The following is a 17,058-nucleotide window of genomic DNA, read 5'->3' as shown; positions in this document are numbered from 1 at the left end:
AAGCACAAAACTTAAACACATAATTAAAAACATAAGTGCTTGGATGAATTGACAACAATATTCAAAAGGGACTCAACAAACACCCTGTTTCCAGGCCTGGGAACAAAGCCAAGTCTTAAGGAACTTCCTAAATAATTAAATAGGGGAATTTGTGCATATCTTGAGAAAAGAGGACTGGGACATCAAAATAGGATTTAAAAGAATCATTTACTAGCAAAGAAACAAAAGCAAGGCATGTCATTTTATTCTATTCTGCAGACCTGAATTACACAGAATGCCCACTGCAGGCCTACTATAAGCATCTGTTATTTACTAATTCTATTCAGATAGAAAATTAGCTTAATACAATGTAAAAGGCTAATGCTACTATGAACAGTAAACAACGAATCTACTTTGTAAAACAGAACATATAATCCATTGCAGTGAGACGAGTCATTATTAATTCAACCGTTTTATTTGTTTTACTTTATAGGACTAGTTGGTTAGGTAAAGAGGAATGGCAGATTATAAATATTCTAATAAATAGAAATCCCCCACTGTTTTCTCGTAACTTAATTTCCTTTGATTTTATTGTCTTCAAATGTTTACTTGAGAGGCATTTTTTAACATTAATGAAATTTGTAACAGCTGAATTGTACACAAAGCTACAAATTTTGCCCAAACTATGTTTTCTTTAACTCTATAGGAAGAAAACTTTTGATGCCATCATGTGCTGCAGAACAGCAGATAGTGTTATTTGTTCTTCTCATACAGCAGTTTATTCCTGGGTAATGAACCAGTGAGAAAAGTAATAGGGATAGCAAATAGGAATCTGTGCATGTGCAGAAGAGGGAGGTACAGAAAGTTTACACTAAAAATTGAGACCTTTTGAGCTGGCTGTATATTTAGAATCATGTGAAATTGTGATAAAAAAGCTGTGCGTTAAAAAAGCTTCCCAATAGGAGGCCTACCTATTCATAAAAAGTTATGTTATGTTCCATTACAAAATATCCATTTATACTGATTGAAGCAAACTGCCTAACTGGGTATTCTCTACTATTCCACTGGGTAGTTCTCTACTATATAGAGGCATTGCTGCAAATACATATAAGAGCCATGGTGGCGCAGTGGTTAGAATGCAGTACTACAGGTTACTTCTGCTGACTGCCGACTGCCAGCAGTTCAGCAGTTTGATCCTGATCGGCTCAAGGTTGACTCAGCCTTCCATCCTTCCGAGGTCAGTAAAATGAGGACCCAGATTGTTGGGGGCAAAAGGCTGACTCTGTAAACTGTTTAGAGAGGGCTGTAAAGTACTGTGAAGTGGTATATAAGTCTAAATGCCATTGCTATTGCTAATGCTTAAATGAAACTGCTATCTGGCTATAGCTCAGTTTCCTTTAATATTACCAGAATGTCTACTGTTGGGGCACACTGGATCCAGGGAAACAATATAGATTACCTGTGCCTCACACAATGAAGGAAATTCTGACGAAAGTAGTGTAAGTCACCCAGAGTTATCCTGTGGAAAGGTTGGTGGCCAATAAACTTATTTATGATGTTGAGTCCTACATTTTGATGGAACATTTTATCAGAATGTGGACTTTGTTGAAAGTGAAACTGGAATATTGTCCTACTTCAAATACTGAAACAAAGGGAATGTAAAATTAACATTTTAGCAATATGTGTATATGTGTGTGCACACAAGCATGCGTATGGGTATGGATGGACAGACAGAAGGGACAGAGGAATGCACTTGTTCCAATAAACTCTACCTCATCTCTTGCCGAGCCTTGGTAAAATTATGGATTTTGCAGAATTATATTTAAAACATACTCACATCTGTATTTTTCTTCCAAGAGACCCTTAGAAAGAGATATCAAGCCAATCTTCAAGGATTGCACTCTGATTTTTCCAGTCCGGGCACTGTTATAGAAACAGCATTAAAATACTTGGCAGGAGGTGGTATAATTGAATTCAAACATTGAAAGAGCTAGCAAAAACACCTGGTGTACTTCAATTTCTAGACATTAGCTACTAATCATATCAATGAGTCTCTTTCACAAATGTTCTGTGCAAGGCCTAAATATTTACATTCAGCTTAAACACATTAATTATCACACATTGTAGTTCAAGCGCACAGCATCACAGCATGTCCTAATAATATGACACCCTGCACTGAATGAGTGGATGACAAGGGAATGCAAATTATAGTATCTACAGGTACATTAATATTTTTCAGAGTACTATTTGCCTAGTCTGAGCTTTAAAAACTTTGATGTGTATGCACATTAGAGCAAAAATGTTGGGTATATATGTCAATTTGAGAATGAATAGTACTGATTTCATCTAGCATCATGACTTCAATCTTACGCAATCTGGTATTTACAAAACTGTCACTGGCAACAGAACCAGTGAAAGAAGAACATCCAGGTATAGCTGGAGATGGGTCAAGCATTGCTTCTACAAATGAGAAAGTTAATCAGGAAGACTTGCTAGACAATGTCTTTTTTTCCACCATGGACAGTTCCCCAGACCTCCCTCCATTTTTTTTTATTTTTTTTTTGCCTTTGAGTCAGTATTAACTCCTGACAATAACCTGGACAATTTTTCTGTGATTTTTTCTGAAGTGGTTAAGGCATAAGGCTATAAACCAACTAGACTGTGAATTCTAGTTTTGCCTTATGTGTAAAGCCAGATGGGTAAGCTTGGGACAGTCATCAACACTGGTTTCCTCTAGGAATGCTAATTATTCAAGAAATTAGACATATTGGAAAACCAAGACAGAGATCTTGCAGAATTATATTTCTTTAAAGACCCCAATACCTGGACTCAAAGGAGGTGCCCAACATTACAATATTTAAGCCTGAGCCTAAATGTCTTTCAGTATTGCCAGGAGGTGTCAGCTAGTACTGAGCTGCTTGTAATTATTTTTGACTGTGATTGTGTGCTTCAGCCTGCTTACTGTGATGTTGGATTGCTTTAGGATTTCTCTGGGCTAATATCTCCAAGTTATGATCCAAATCTACTCACATTTTTGAGTAGTGACCCAGCTTCTGTTGTGTATTTTCTCTTTCTCCATTACTGACCTTCTATATCAGACATGTCAAACACAAGGGCCGGGGGCCGGATCCGGCCCGCGAAGTGGTTTTATGCGGCCCGCAAAGCCATCCTGGAAACAGTGAGGGAACAGCCCCCACTGCCTTGGCCCTGGCCCAGAGACCCTCCTTCTGCCAGAGACCCTCAGATCTGTCCCACTCCTGCCCAGGCCTCCATAGGCACCCTTGATGCGAATGATGTAGAGCTGGCCACGCCCACCCAGTAGGCTGTACACACTCTAGCCACGCCCACCCAGTAGGCCACGCCCACCCTGGCCATCCCCACCCGGCCCCCTGAGGGCAACCGCAATGCTGATGCGGCCCTCAGTGAAATTGAGTTTGACACCCCTGTTCTATATAAACAGGTTCATAGCTACTGAGACAACAGGATTCACTATGGAGATACAACCTTAAAGCCCAATCTATTTATGGGAATATTTATTAAGAGTCAGTAGGCAGAGACAAGAAGAAACTACCTCAGTATTAACTTTCTACTAGTAAGCATTAATCTTAAGTAGTCTAGTTCTGCAACACGCTCTCATCAATGCCAGCTGAATTCAGATAAATGATACACATGTGTCCTTCTGTGACATCTCAATTGTACACACTGACTCGTCACCTTGTTGGACCTCCTACAAAGCTTTGTCTAGATGTGATGTCTGGCTGACCAAAAGTCTAAACTTGCTACTGACATTGGACATATTCATCTGATTGCACAATGATCTATGGAAAGTGCCATGTTTTGGGTTTCACCTTGGATTTTCTAATCGTGCTTATCATGCGAACCTTGGGACAGGTCAGACAATGTACAAGCTCAGAGTCAATAATTTTTAATAAAATAATCTGCTTTTGAGGTTATCTAAATAATTCTTCTTGAAATGCTCTACTGGAACATTTGTAAAATAGGTTGTTGATATCCCCTATCTGATTTTCAGGCATTCTCAGCCCTTCAAAGTAGCCCAAACAAGAACAACAACCATGATTACCGACACTACCTTTATTGTAAAGTTACAGAAATAGAAACAGAATTGTGCAAGTCTGAAAGTAATTTTCCCCTTCGTTACTTTTACTTTCCTAAAAACTAGAGCGGGTCCTTTCTGTGTTCATGGGCATGATGGTTGTCTAGTCTTTTGTCCCCCAATGTCATTCATTTCTGCCATTTACAGGCAACCAATTTTTCTTTTCAATTCTCTATGAAACAATGCACCTCATTCAGATAGTCTTTAATGTTTGGCACTGCTGGAAATTCTTCCAGAAGGAAATCAGGGGTAAGGATTCTAATTTCTCATGCTATTCTTTAGCTCCAGTACATTACTATGTTTTCAGTATTACATACTTAAACCGTATTTGCAATGCAAATATTTATAGGCTTATGTTTAAGGCTGGAGCATTTTACAGAGCAGATGTTAATGGATTCTAAAATATATGAATCTTTGAAAATAATATTTGGTGATATTAAATTTCACTTTTCTTCTGTCTACTGACTTAATGTGAGGAATAAATAGTTCTTCATGTGACAGAAATACAAAAGACAATAGGTGTTGCTGTCAATTGTTTTCACTTAATGTCTTACAACAGCCATAAACATCAGTAAGCATGTCTTACAGATGCTAATTAAATTCCAGATTAATAGCATGAGAGAAGCAGATGGCATCTGTAGGTGGGTAATTATTTAAAAATGGTATACGTCAATGATATAAACCATGAGCATGTTAAGTGATGAATTAGAAACAAACCAAGCCCAGTTGCAAAAATGTTAAGATAAAGTTACGCACAATCATTTTACTGGTGGAGAATTTTACAGGAAAGAGTAAACTTTGCATTGGCTTGAACACATGCTGTACAAAGTAGAAAATAACAGAGTTATAAAAAGGCTAGGCAAGGTTCCATATGAAACAAAATATTGAGGACCCATTGAATTCTGTAATTGCATTCAAATCTCCACGGCCCCTTCTTCCCATAAAACTAGGCACCAAACAATCTTTAGATCTGCTTTCATTTAAGGCAGGGGTCCTCAAACTTGGGCACTTTAAGGCTGGGGAATTCTGGGAGTTGAAGTCCACAAGTCTTAAAGTGGCCAGCCTTCTGAAAATAGTAATCAGGGTTATCTATCAAGCAGAATTTAGTAGATACATTTGAGTTCTTCATTGGTTTTAGGGAAAAAAGCCTTACAAATATGTGGACTTGTTTTATCTTTCCCACCTGTAACAGTAAAAGGGCGTTGGTGCATTTTAAACACTTTCCTGAACATCTCACACTTACCTATCATAAACATTGAGGAGCCAGTTGAGAGACATATCTACGCAGAGTGGAATGTTCACAAGATCCTCGTGCTTCTCTTCCATTCCACTGTAAATCGTAGTGAGGCAGCTGATGATATCCTGAACGCAAAGGAGCTGATCATTCTGAATCAATTTGTGCTGTTTAAAGGCTTCATTCGTTGAGTTTAAATCCAAGAGGTCCACTGGCAAAATATGTATATATATAAATATATGCCAACTGAAAGATATTTCTTTTATCACAATTATATGAGTTCTCTAAAGCAATATTCAAGCTCAAGAAGCATTTTCTCAGTTATTTTCCAACTGATGATGTTAAATAAAAGTATTTGTATAAGCAGTCTGCATTTAACAGTCCAAAGCCATCTGCTTTATAGATGCACATGAATAAATCCTTTAACATTTAATCTTGTTTGAAATTTGGTTTACTGCAATGAGAAATACCTGAGCTAGGATTCTGTGTCATTCACATCCATATCCAGCACAATTTCAGTCATGTATGTCATCTTCATTTTATCTATTTATTGCTTTTGGTATGTCATAATATTCTGTGTGCAAATAATACTAAGGGTAGCTAACCATTTGATGGCACCCTAAATTATAATTCTCAGGAAGCAACACATCAATGTACTCATGTATATAATAATTTAGCATGCATGAACAAGATTTATAAATATGTAGGAGCTTTAAGAAAAACAGACAATTTTTTTTTATTTCAAGTGGCACATCTACTGGGAAATCAGCCAAATTAAGCATACAGGTTTGAGTGATATTCCTCCAAAAGAAAATTTCCTTGATCCTGGTGTTGATATCTTTGTGGCATGGGATCAAAATGTTTTTATCTTCCCAGGCTTTTTAACTACATGAAAGCTCAGCTAAAACCTTTAAAATGTGGATACTGATATTTTAAAAGATAAGCTTTGTGACAGGTGAAAAGCCTCAATATTCTGACAAACTTCAAGACTCAATATTTCTGACAAGAAGCATCATTTCTGCCAAGAATTCTAAACCAGGATGGGAGTGAAGGCTTATGGGTACAATATGTAAACAAGCATTAATCATCTTGATTTCAAAGATATCTAGACAGGATTCACCAATTGCTTTGTATATTGGTACCCAACAGTGCTAAGCAGAGCATGAAAAATGATATATCATTTTGAATCCCTTAATGATCTTGAAAAACATGAAAATGGGGCTTTGCACATATAAAGTGGTAGTCATCCATCATGGAAGCCTCCATTTTTGTCACAGCTGATGACAACAATATGTGCTAATTTCAAAAGGATCTATAGTTACAGTAGTGGTTATGGGAAACTAATTATCATTTGTACAATGAGATAGGAGGGGAAATAAAGCTCTTCATGAATTTTTCTCCAAGTATTCTTATATTACAGAGACAGGCTTTGCATGGGGATAAAGAGGATTTAAGCTGGAGGTCAAATGGTTGCATAATTTTTAGAGACACCTTTTACTAGAAACAATAAATTTTTTTGCAAACAGTATGTTATCTTCATATTCTTTTCACCTGATATGTACATTTGGAACATTAATATTTAGTTTCTTTCAAACCTTTTTATATGAATCAGTGTAAGCATCATATTCAATATAAATATATTTGCAAGTTCTAGGATGAGTGATAAATTATTACATATCACTGATATGGAATTAGACAGAAAAGCTCTTTATAATAGTAGGGTAGAAAAGGGTTGCCAAACTTTGCTACCACTGATGCAGCACTGGCAATAAACAAAATCCCAGTGTTAGCATTTATCTCACATAATTCTCATGCCCTTCTTTTACAGAAATCTCAGGAGGCAATTTCATTCCTTTTTCCACAATTCCCAATTATGCCTGATGCATGCCATAATAAAATTAAAAATACAATTAAGTATAATCTTGTGTTTCCCACACAATTATATTATACTGTGCAGGAATCAAAATTGGACTGAAATTATTCAGAATTGCTAGTTCAAATAAGATGTTGATCAGCATCCATCTTCTAGTCAGGAAAACATTTTTAGAGATAAAATTAGCATGATCTTTCTCACTCTTTTTCTCATACTTATTATTCTTCTACTGCATTATGTCACCTGTTTGCAAAATCTTTAGCTTATTTTTCAACAGACCATACACAATAGCTTGGTTTGGGTGATACCAAAAGTGGAAACATTGCAGAGTTGTTCACCCAAATTTACATATTAGAGAATTATTGTCCCCAAATTAAAGTTCTTCAAGTTATTTTTTGTGTCTTCTGATAATAAAATATACAATACTTGTTCCACTTTACCTATCCCAAATAGAGATAGGCGACCAAGCTTTAAAAACCATGTTGAGAATAACTGAAAATGTAGTGTTGTTTAAAAGATTTCTTGTTGAATTAAATACATTTAATAACTAATACAGTGATTGCTTATTTCTGCACAGAGACTATAAAATATTTCATTGTCAGAGCTGTTGGAAAGTAAAAAAAAATAACACCTGTCAGCATTTCTGCTTCAGAGAGATTAGTTTAAAAGAACAAAATTGGATTTGGATCCAGTGAGGCCTGGCAGCCAACAAGATTTTTGACCTCAGTCATTTATAGTCATTCTATACAACATCAGAGCAGAAGAGATTTCCAGTAATTTATCTGTGAACAGGGAAACCTTACTTTTTTTTCTGGGAAGACAAAAGTAAAAATAAAACTGTGATTAACCTAGTTCTCAGTGCCAGAAGTGTCTCATCACTATCTTTCTTTCATTATCTGTCTACAAAACAGTCGATGTTTCAATGAGTTCTAGTGCCATTTTATATCTCAAAAGAATATCTCACTGAATAATCAAGAGAAAACTTTTGTTTAAAAGACCAGAAGTCCAAGAACACATTGGTTCAAGATTTGATAGTTGCAAGCCAATATATCAGACAACAGATTTTCTGTTTTTCAGTATCTTTATTTATTTACTTGTATCCTGCCTCTATTATTTTTACAAATAACTCAAGGTGGCAAATATAGCTAATACATCTTTCTCCTCCTTTTCCCCCCACAACAATAATCCTGAGATGAATTGGGCTGAAAGAAAGTTGACTGACCTTAGGTCACCCAACTGGCTTTCATGGCCAAGGCAGGACTAGAATTCATGGTCTTCTGCTTTCTAGTCTGGTGCCTTAATCAATAGACCTAACTAACTAACTAACTAACTAACTAACTAACTAACTAACTAACTAACTAACTGTCCATCCGTCCATCCATCCATCCATTTGCTTTTTATATATTTCAAATTTTACTTTTTGATGATATTGTTCAAAGTGGGGCATTTCTTATTTCGAGAGCTGGGCATACAAATTTCCTTTTAATGTGTGCCATTGTGTATACCGGTAAATGAAAATAAAATTATCTTATCCCTTTTGTTTACTTTACTGAACTATATATTATGAGAGGATTTCTGTAGTGGATTTACATTTAATTATCCCTATGACTGCATTCACACCATGCAATTCAGAAATGAATATACTATTGCAGTTTCAGCTATCTGTATAAATACCAAGTTGATAGCTTTTGGGAACCTGATTTGCCTTTCTGAACATAAATTGTCAGTGTATTCCATGATAGAAGAAAAGTAGAAGATTTGGCTGCTGCCAAGCAAAATTAAATAAACAGCTGAGATATTGAAAAAGACAGCTGTGGATTTCTAGGTATACTTGGACATTTCAATAAAGTTAACATTAGTCAAATACCTCTCCTGCTGTGTAATCTCTTGGTATTTCGGCAGATGCAGGGATTACTTTTTAAAAGGAAAAAACCTGTATGTTTATTTAAAAGCATAACCTACTACCAGGAATCCAAAAGGATTTAGCTCACTAAAAGATGTACTTATATATGCTTTAATAGTTTTTTCAGCAAACAGCAAGGGAATTTCCCTGTTGCATGCTGTTCCTTTACAACAGACATGTCAAACACGTGACGTTGTGCGATGTATCAGACCTTTTTCCCCATTGCCAGCAATGGGGTGGGCTCAGTTTCGTCGTGATGCATCCAGTCCACAGGCCAGCAGTTTGACACCCCTGCTCTACAGAGCAGACAATATGATGTGGCATTTAAGTTTTTTTCCTCCCTCAACATATATTTTGCTCCAAAAGGAATCAGGGACAGCTCTTTCTATACCATTTGCCCAGATTCGCCTGGTACGCCAGTTGCACCCCTTTCTGGACCGAGATGCCCTACGTACAGTCACCCACGCACTTGTTACCTCCCGTATAGATTACTGCAATGCTCTCTACATGGGGCTGCCCTTGAAGACCACCCGGAGGCTTCAGCTGGTGCAGAGTGCAGCTGCACGGGTAGTGATGGGAGCACCCCGATACTCCCATATTACACCCCTCCTGCGTGAGCTGCATTGGTTACCGGTTGCCCTCCGGGCAAGATTTAAGGTGGTGGTAATTACCTTTAAAGCCCTACATGGCTTAGGCCCGGGATACTTGCAGGACCATCTGCTGCCAGGAACGAATTCCCATCGCCCAGTACGCTCACACAGAGAAGGCCTCCTCAGGGTACCGTCGGCTAAACAATGTCGGCTGGCGACCCCCAGGGGGAGGGCCTTCTCTGTGGGAGCGCCAGCCCTGTGGAACCAGCTCCCCCATGAGCTTCGGATGGCCCAAGATCTCCAGTCCTTTCGCCGCGGCCTCAAAACACTCCTTTTCCACCTGGCTGACCTGGACTGACAGGGATTTTAATTATGTTTTTAATTTTTTAACTCTAATTTTTAATTTATTTTAATTTTAATTTATTGTACAGGGGCCTTTAATTTTAATTTTATCTTAAATTCTGTATTTATTGTATGTTATTGTTGTTAGCCGCCCTGAGTCCTTCGGGAGATAGGGCGGCATATAAGTCCCAATAATAAATAAATAAATAAATAAATTTTGCCCTCTTCTTTTCATTTATCTATTGCCTACCTGCCTAAAATTGCTTGGAACTGTATCACCCATGCATTTCCTGGGCACCAAGTTTGTTATTTATTTACTAATTTACAGTTTGTATACCCTGAAATTCAAAATGATTTGTATCCTTTTTGGATATATAGATGGATTACATCCATAAAACAAATTAGCCAGAGCAACATAAGTGATCACAAAGTAATTTAAAACTAAAATAAATAAAGCTAATGTCTCCTCCTACCAGCAATGACATGCAAGCACACCATTAAACTCTGGAGATTCTTCAAAATAAAATAATTTTAAAAGCTTTCCAGAATAACAGTATATAGAGAGCTATTGTGGACCTCTGAGGAAAGATGCTTCAAGGGGCAGGAGCAATTACCAAGAAGACCTTCCTCTAAGTCCAGGTTTTATCAGAGGAAAAGTCCTAAACACGTTTTATCAGAGGAAAAGTCCTAAAGCATTTTGCCTCCAGTTAAATGTGGAAGATGGATGGATTCCACAGCATAGGTGTTATGCCACTGAAGCAGCTTACTCCCGTCAGCAGCTGGGCTGTTGCATTTGGGAACAATTGCAGTTTCTGAATCTTTATAAAGCAGTCATTCCACGACATGTGCCTTGCAGGCATCTAAACTCAAAGCGATAAGAGTATGAATCGCTGTCATTCCAACACATGTGATGCAAATTAAGTGAAGAGTTTATTCAGGCTCGGAGTGATTAGAATTACCATTTTGAATATCAAAATCTGCAGCTTAAGAAACTTATCTCCAGATTCTTCAAGATAACTTTGCTTGCTAAGACAAAAAAGAAATAATGAATTTTAAAAAGCATACTTACAACGCAAGGCTTTCTGTAGTCTCCGGATCTTGATGGCTGTACGGTAAGCAGAAAAACGCACGTTGTTCAAATCAGCTAAAAAAAGCCAAAGAAGAGAAAGTTAGTATATTCTAAGGAAGCACTAGACCAATACCATCAAACATTTGTCGTCAGTTTTAACAAAATGCATCAATAGTGTATCAATCAATAGTTCATTCTTTTCTTAATTAATTAAGAGAAAAAGAGAAAGTAGGAATGCAGCACTACAAATCAAATGAGCGGTTTAGAGTTAGTTCCTGTTCAGAAAAAAATGAATGGGATAATGGCAGCTGTTTTAACACTTTAGACAGGTTTACTTTGAATATCGTAGTAACACTTATATGGATGTATTCAGATGAGGGGGGAAAAAACAATTTATGTTACAGTCCAAAGCTGTTACATGGAGATATGCAAGAGGCCACGGACAGCTATAGCTAAGGATTGTATTTCAAAAATACATCAGAACAAAGCAGTAGATAGACCCAGGGTAAAAGTGAATTGATCTGATTCAATGCAAATTAAGTCAAATATAGTGAAGGTGTTTCTTTTTTGTGACAACCCTTGGAGATGCTCCAGCAGCCATTCCTAACCCTTTCAGAAGTGCATGAGACCTTGATCTTTAATATTACATTCTGCCCTGCACCAGCCCTCTCCGTGGCATATTTCTGATAAGGTCCTCAGCGGTTCCTAGTAGCAACTCTCACAGTTCCAAGTCTTCATAGTCAAAACTTCGATAAACATACACTAGTAGCAACTTTCCACTGGATTTGAATTCTATGGAAAGGGGCCAAATGATTAATCTCTAACTGCATGGTTCTTAATTTCAATGTATTCAGAGCCAGATAAGAAGTGCTAATAATGAATTGAACAGAAATCCTTGATGGCTATCCTTAGCATGTTTATTTCCAGCCTTTTCTCCAGAAACTTGCACTTTTTCTTTTTTCACCCTTGTAAAAATAAAAAAAATAAAAAAAATGAGATAGGTTGGGCCGCTAAGAGAAGATGATGGGCCTAAAGTCATCCTGGGAACATTCATTGCTGAGATTTAGCAGGTATCTAGTAGCACATTTTCAGACTAATAATTTATGCTTTTGTAAACTGTAGTTCACTTCATCAGATACATGGAATGGTTGAACTGAGGTAGGATTTCAGCTGGGATGTTACAGGTCATGAGGAGGAAAGTATGTTATGTATATGCACATGAGATAGGTTACAAGCATCCAATGAATTAGCAACAGTCATGTGTTAAAACCCTTTTTAAAAAATGACTATCTGGGATAGCCTTACTTTTTCAAAACATCCACCTCATGGCTGAGGCAGACTTGAAACCAACCCTAAACTCAGCACCTTAAACATTCCACAACTCTGGATACTATCTGGCTACTAAAAAGTCATGTACTGTTTTCATCTTGCAGTTCTTATGCCTTGAATTTATAATTAAAGAAGCTTTGCTGGCTGAGGAATTCTGGGAGTTGAAGTCCACAAGTCTTAAAGTTGCCAAGGTTGAGGGCCCCTGCCTTAGAGTGTCATCAAGCATATTTTGGAAAATGTTTCTATTCAAATGCATGGGACGCCATGCCTTTTTTTAGGAATAAATATAACCATTGTACCAAAATACTATCTAAATTGCAACATGTCTTGGCTAGATATGTTAACTGAAAGGCGTATAATTAGTAAACTGAACCTAGTGAATATTAAGGAGGCACAATGTCCTTAAAGACCACAATTTTTTTTTCATATAAGTGGAAAAAAAGTGGCGACGCTTTAGTTTTAAGGGCACTTACATAGTGATTGGAATAGTTCAGTCATTTTAGGGTGATCCCAGGATGTTGTTTGAGTGTGATGACTGCAAGAAAGAAAGATGAGTATTATTTTTAATCACTAGGAAGCAAAAATATAATAAACAATTTGCCTGAAAATAACAGCTATATTGTTAACATATAATGACCAAGTTTCAGGAATCCAGACAGTGATGACTCTATACTGAAATACGTTCCAAACTTTCGTATTGTAAATACATGTATCAATTACACAAGATGAAATGATAATGTTGAGACATGGGAGATCTAACAAATAGTTTTTACTATAATGGCAGAATCTCTTATCTGAAGAGCATGTATTATATCTTTATGGAATAAAATTAGTTCTTTGAATCCTTGCTCTACATTTCTCAGATTTTTATTATTTTTAGTACAGATAGTCCCCAATTTACACCCATCCATTTAGTGACCATTCGTAATTATAACAGCACTGAAAAAAAAAATTTATGACTGCTTTTCACATAATGACTGTTGCAGCATCCCCATGGTCACATGATCAAAATTTGGATGCTTGGCAAGTGATACATATTTATGATGGTTGCAGTGTCCTAGATCAGGGGTGTCAAACTCGCAATGTCACATGATGTCACTTTTCGTGACTTTTTTCACATTGCTGGCAATGGGGTGGGTGCTGTTTTGGCATAACGGCCCAGGGGCTGGTAGTTTGACACCCCTGTCCTAGATCATGTGATTGACACCTGTTGCAATCTTCTGACAAGCCAAGCCAATGGGGAAACCAAATTCACTTAACAAACACACAATTCATTTAACAACTGCAGTAATTCGCTTAACAACTATGGCATAAAAAGTGGTAAAATGGGTTTGACATTACCCTGATAGTAAAAACTGTAAAGGATCTTCAAGGCCTAGTAATAAAGCACCACCGGGGGTGGGGGGGTTGGAAGGACTAAAATTAAATATTAGCAAAAACACACTAATGACAACAGGTAGAAAAACTAATCTCAGAATTAACAATGAAGCTATTGAAGGGGTGGATAGCTTCTGCCTTTTAGATCAACCACCAACCCTAAAGGAACATGCAGTCAAGAAATAAGCCACAGATCAGCACTTGTGACAATAGCCAGGAAGGCCTTGGAAAAAATATTCAGATGCAGTTATATGTCTATATCTACAAATATCAGAAACATGAAGCAATGGTATTCCCCGTGATACTTTATGGAAATGAAAGTTGGACTTTGAAGACGCAGAATAGGAAGAGCGTTGATGCTTTGAGTTGAAGAAGATTCCTGAAATACCATGGACAGCAAAGAAAACAAACAAATGGGTCATCAAACTAATCAACCCAGAGCATTTATTCACTGCACAAGTGATCAGATTCAAATTATCCTACTTTGACCACATTTTGCAAAGACCGAGTTCTCTGGAGAAGGCTGTTATGCTGGAAAAGGAAGAAGGAAGGAAGGAAGGAAGGAAGGAAGGAAGGAAGGAAGGAAGGAAGGAAGGAAGGAAGAAAGAAAGAAAGAAAGAAAGAAAGAAAGAAAGAAAGAAAGAAAGAAAGAAAAAGAAAGAGAAAGAAGGAAAGAAAGAAAGAAAGAAAGAAAGAAAGAAAGAAAGAAAGAAAGAAAGAAAGAAAGAAAGAGGATGACCAGAAGCAAGTTGGATAGACCCAGTTTCAATGGCAATGAATACACTAACGGGAGACTTGAACGATCAGGTTAGGAACAAATCATTGAGGAGAAAAACAATTTATGTGGTCAGCAGTGACCTGATGATATATAATCAATCAATCATCTCATTCAAATAATACACCTTACAGTATTTTATTTCAGCAAAACTAAAAAACTAATCTCATTAGATACAGTGGTTTATATTTTTTAAAAAAAAAATCTTTCAAACATCCAATATTATGTAATCCTCATAAGTTGAGTATATTTTAGCAAATTAAGCATTATTTAATGAAACAATACATTATATTCTCCTCTTTAAATCTGCTCCAATAAGTGAGTTACACTCAGCTAAATAATAACATTGATGGCCAAAATCAATGAGAAAATAAATTTTCACTGCCTACCCAGCCATGGTTAGAAAAAAATTGTGATATATTTTTTATTGATATCAAAATGGAGAACTGGAAAACATTTCTAGTTCACAGAGAATATAGTTTTGTTACCCTCCAGAGCTCAGTTTTCAGCCATCACTGCTTCCTCTTTTAACTGATCATTTACTCCCCAATCTTTACATCCATCTTCATTGCTCACTTCCACCCAAATAAAGTAATATGGCACCAGTGCTGTATTACGCAACTGCTAATTCAGTTGATGTAGCTGATCAGTTTATCTAAAGAAAATAAATTGGCTGTGGATTCACTGATTCCCAAGCTGTCTCCTTAATGTCCCATTGTACTAAATTGCTGATGGCTTGAAAAATTGCTCAGAAATTGTTATTTATTTCCTAAGACATAAGCTTTCTTCCCTTCATTTAATGGAGGTCTATCAGCCTGTCATTCTAATTTCCTCAGCCACTGACCTTGGAGGCTTAGGATTGCTTTCACACACTACTTATAAAATTTAAACTTAACACAATTGTATATTATTGTGTACCTATAAAGAGCAGTCCAAGTAATAAGATAATATAATCTCTGTATCAATCAATGCCAAGTCACTCACGCAAGGAGGATTACTTTTTTAATATCTATATGTGACAATTTAGGATTTGTGCTCTTGCTGTATGTTTCGCTGCATGCCTTTTTTGACTTTTTGTATGCTGCTAGTATAAGAATGTCATCATTGCTAAAGGCCCCACATTGATAACCAGAGCAGATTTTTGCAGATACTGTAGGCACCTCCATTTTTTTCCCCACTTGGGGGTTTTCTTATTGCATACTTTTCATTCCAGGCACTATAAGCTATTCTGACAGTGCAATGGAAGTGGCATCTATTTCTCCAACTCTCCTAACTGGAACACAGAATGTCTTTGTTAACTATTATTTTAAAAACTTTGATCACAGGCAAAAACTTTGCCTGTAAATAAATAAATAATTCTGTTTAAAAGGAATTCATTTCATTTCTATCCTGCTGCAACTCAAGTAACTCTCAGGGTACTTAGCAAGACAGCTCCAATCTAACTGATCCTGCAAATACTCTTAAGATTACCTTATTTCAGGTTTATATTTCATTTCTGTGAGCAATTTCTGCTAAAAATGCAAGTTTAAATCTATTTACTATGGCTTATCAATGAGTGGAGAGATTAATATCAAATTCTGGATAAACATAAGGAAGTGGAGAGTTAAATGTCTTTTTTTCTAATAAGCTATTTTGTTTGCCACTAGTGAGGAAAAAAACAGGAAACATGTTCTATTTAATGCTGAGTAATATGTTTCAATAATTATTCAATTCTCTCACACAAAAATGTTATTTGTTGATTGCAGGCTTAAATTTTAACAAACCAAAATTATCCAGTGGGCTGACTATCTTTACATGCGCTCGACTAGTTCTGTGAATATCAGAAGAGAAAGCATAAAGTAATAAAAACTGTTTACAAACTAAAATTTCTGTGTTAAGTGCTGTAAGGCAGAAAGCAAAGCTTTAGATTTAAGTTGCTACTCACAGAAATATATATTTCTCTTCCGAATTTTAAGGGTAGCATAAAATTGATCTAAGATATAGATCAAATATTTCATCAGCCTTGAAAAATTACAAGGAAAATGCTAGTAGTTTTACAACATTGTAAAAAACAGGATTTAAAAGGCAGGCTTCTCATGTCTCTGAAAATTTATTTTCCAAGCTTCCTATTGTGCACTAACTTTTCACAGTGCTGAGACACCCTTGTCCAACATGAATTTCCATTTTGTTTATTATTTTCATCCCTGTGTATTGATTTAAAGTGATAACGGAAAGCTGAGGCTTCGCTCAACATCTTAACCACACGATATTTTTAAAGGATAAATACTTCAAAGGCAAACATACCCAATTCAAATCTCAGAATCAAGGACTCTACCAAAATATGGGAAATATGGCTTAAGATGTTTGAGATGCATGGTCATGCAAAATAATAAAATCGCTACAAGGTCGCGCCCAGGCTCTTGGAATGGATCACTGAGTCCAACCACTCCACTCAGTTCAAGAACCCAAACAAAACTACCCCTGACAGGTGGCT

At 36.6% G+C, this 17,058-nt stretch overlaps 1 protein-coding gene across 3 annotated transcripts in view; it reads right to left on the bottom strand.

The window, feature by feature from the left end:
* UTRN (utrophin) overlaps positions 1-17,058 on the bottom strand; it is a 386,201-nt gene that overhangs the window by 52,129 nt on the left and 317,014 nt on the right. For all 3 annotated transcript variants that reach the window (XM_083373856.1, XM_083373857.1, XM_083373858.1), the window contains 4 exons: positions 12,907-12,968; positions 11,105-11,179; positions 5,337-5,538; positions 1,817-1,902 (listed from right to left, as the gene is read on the bottom strand). In XM_083373856.1, the coding sequence (XP_083229982.1) occupies positions 1,817-1,902; positions 5,337-5,538; positions 11,105-11,179; positions 12,907-12,968 (425 nt within the window). The remainder of the gene's footprint in view (positions 1-1,816; positions 1,903-5,336; positions 5,539-11,104; positions 11,180-12,906; positions 12,969-17,058) is intronic.

This window comes from Vipera ursinii (assembly GCF_947247035.1).
Source record: "Vipera ursinii genome assembly, chromosome: 1".
Classification (NCBI taxonomy): domain Eukaryota; kingdom Metazoa; phylum Chordata; class Lepidosauria; order Squamata; family Viperidae; genus Vipera; species Vipera ursinii.
This window is presented reverse-complemented; position numbering and strand designations above follow the sequence as displayed.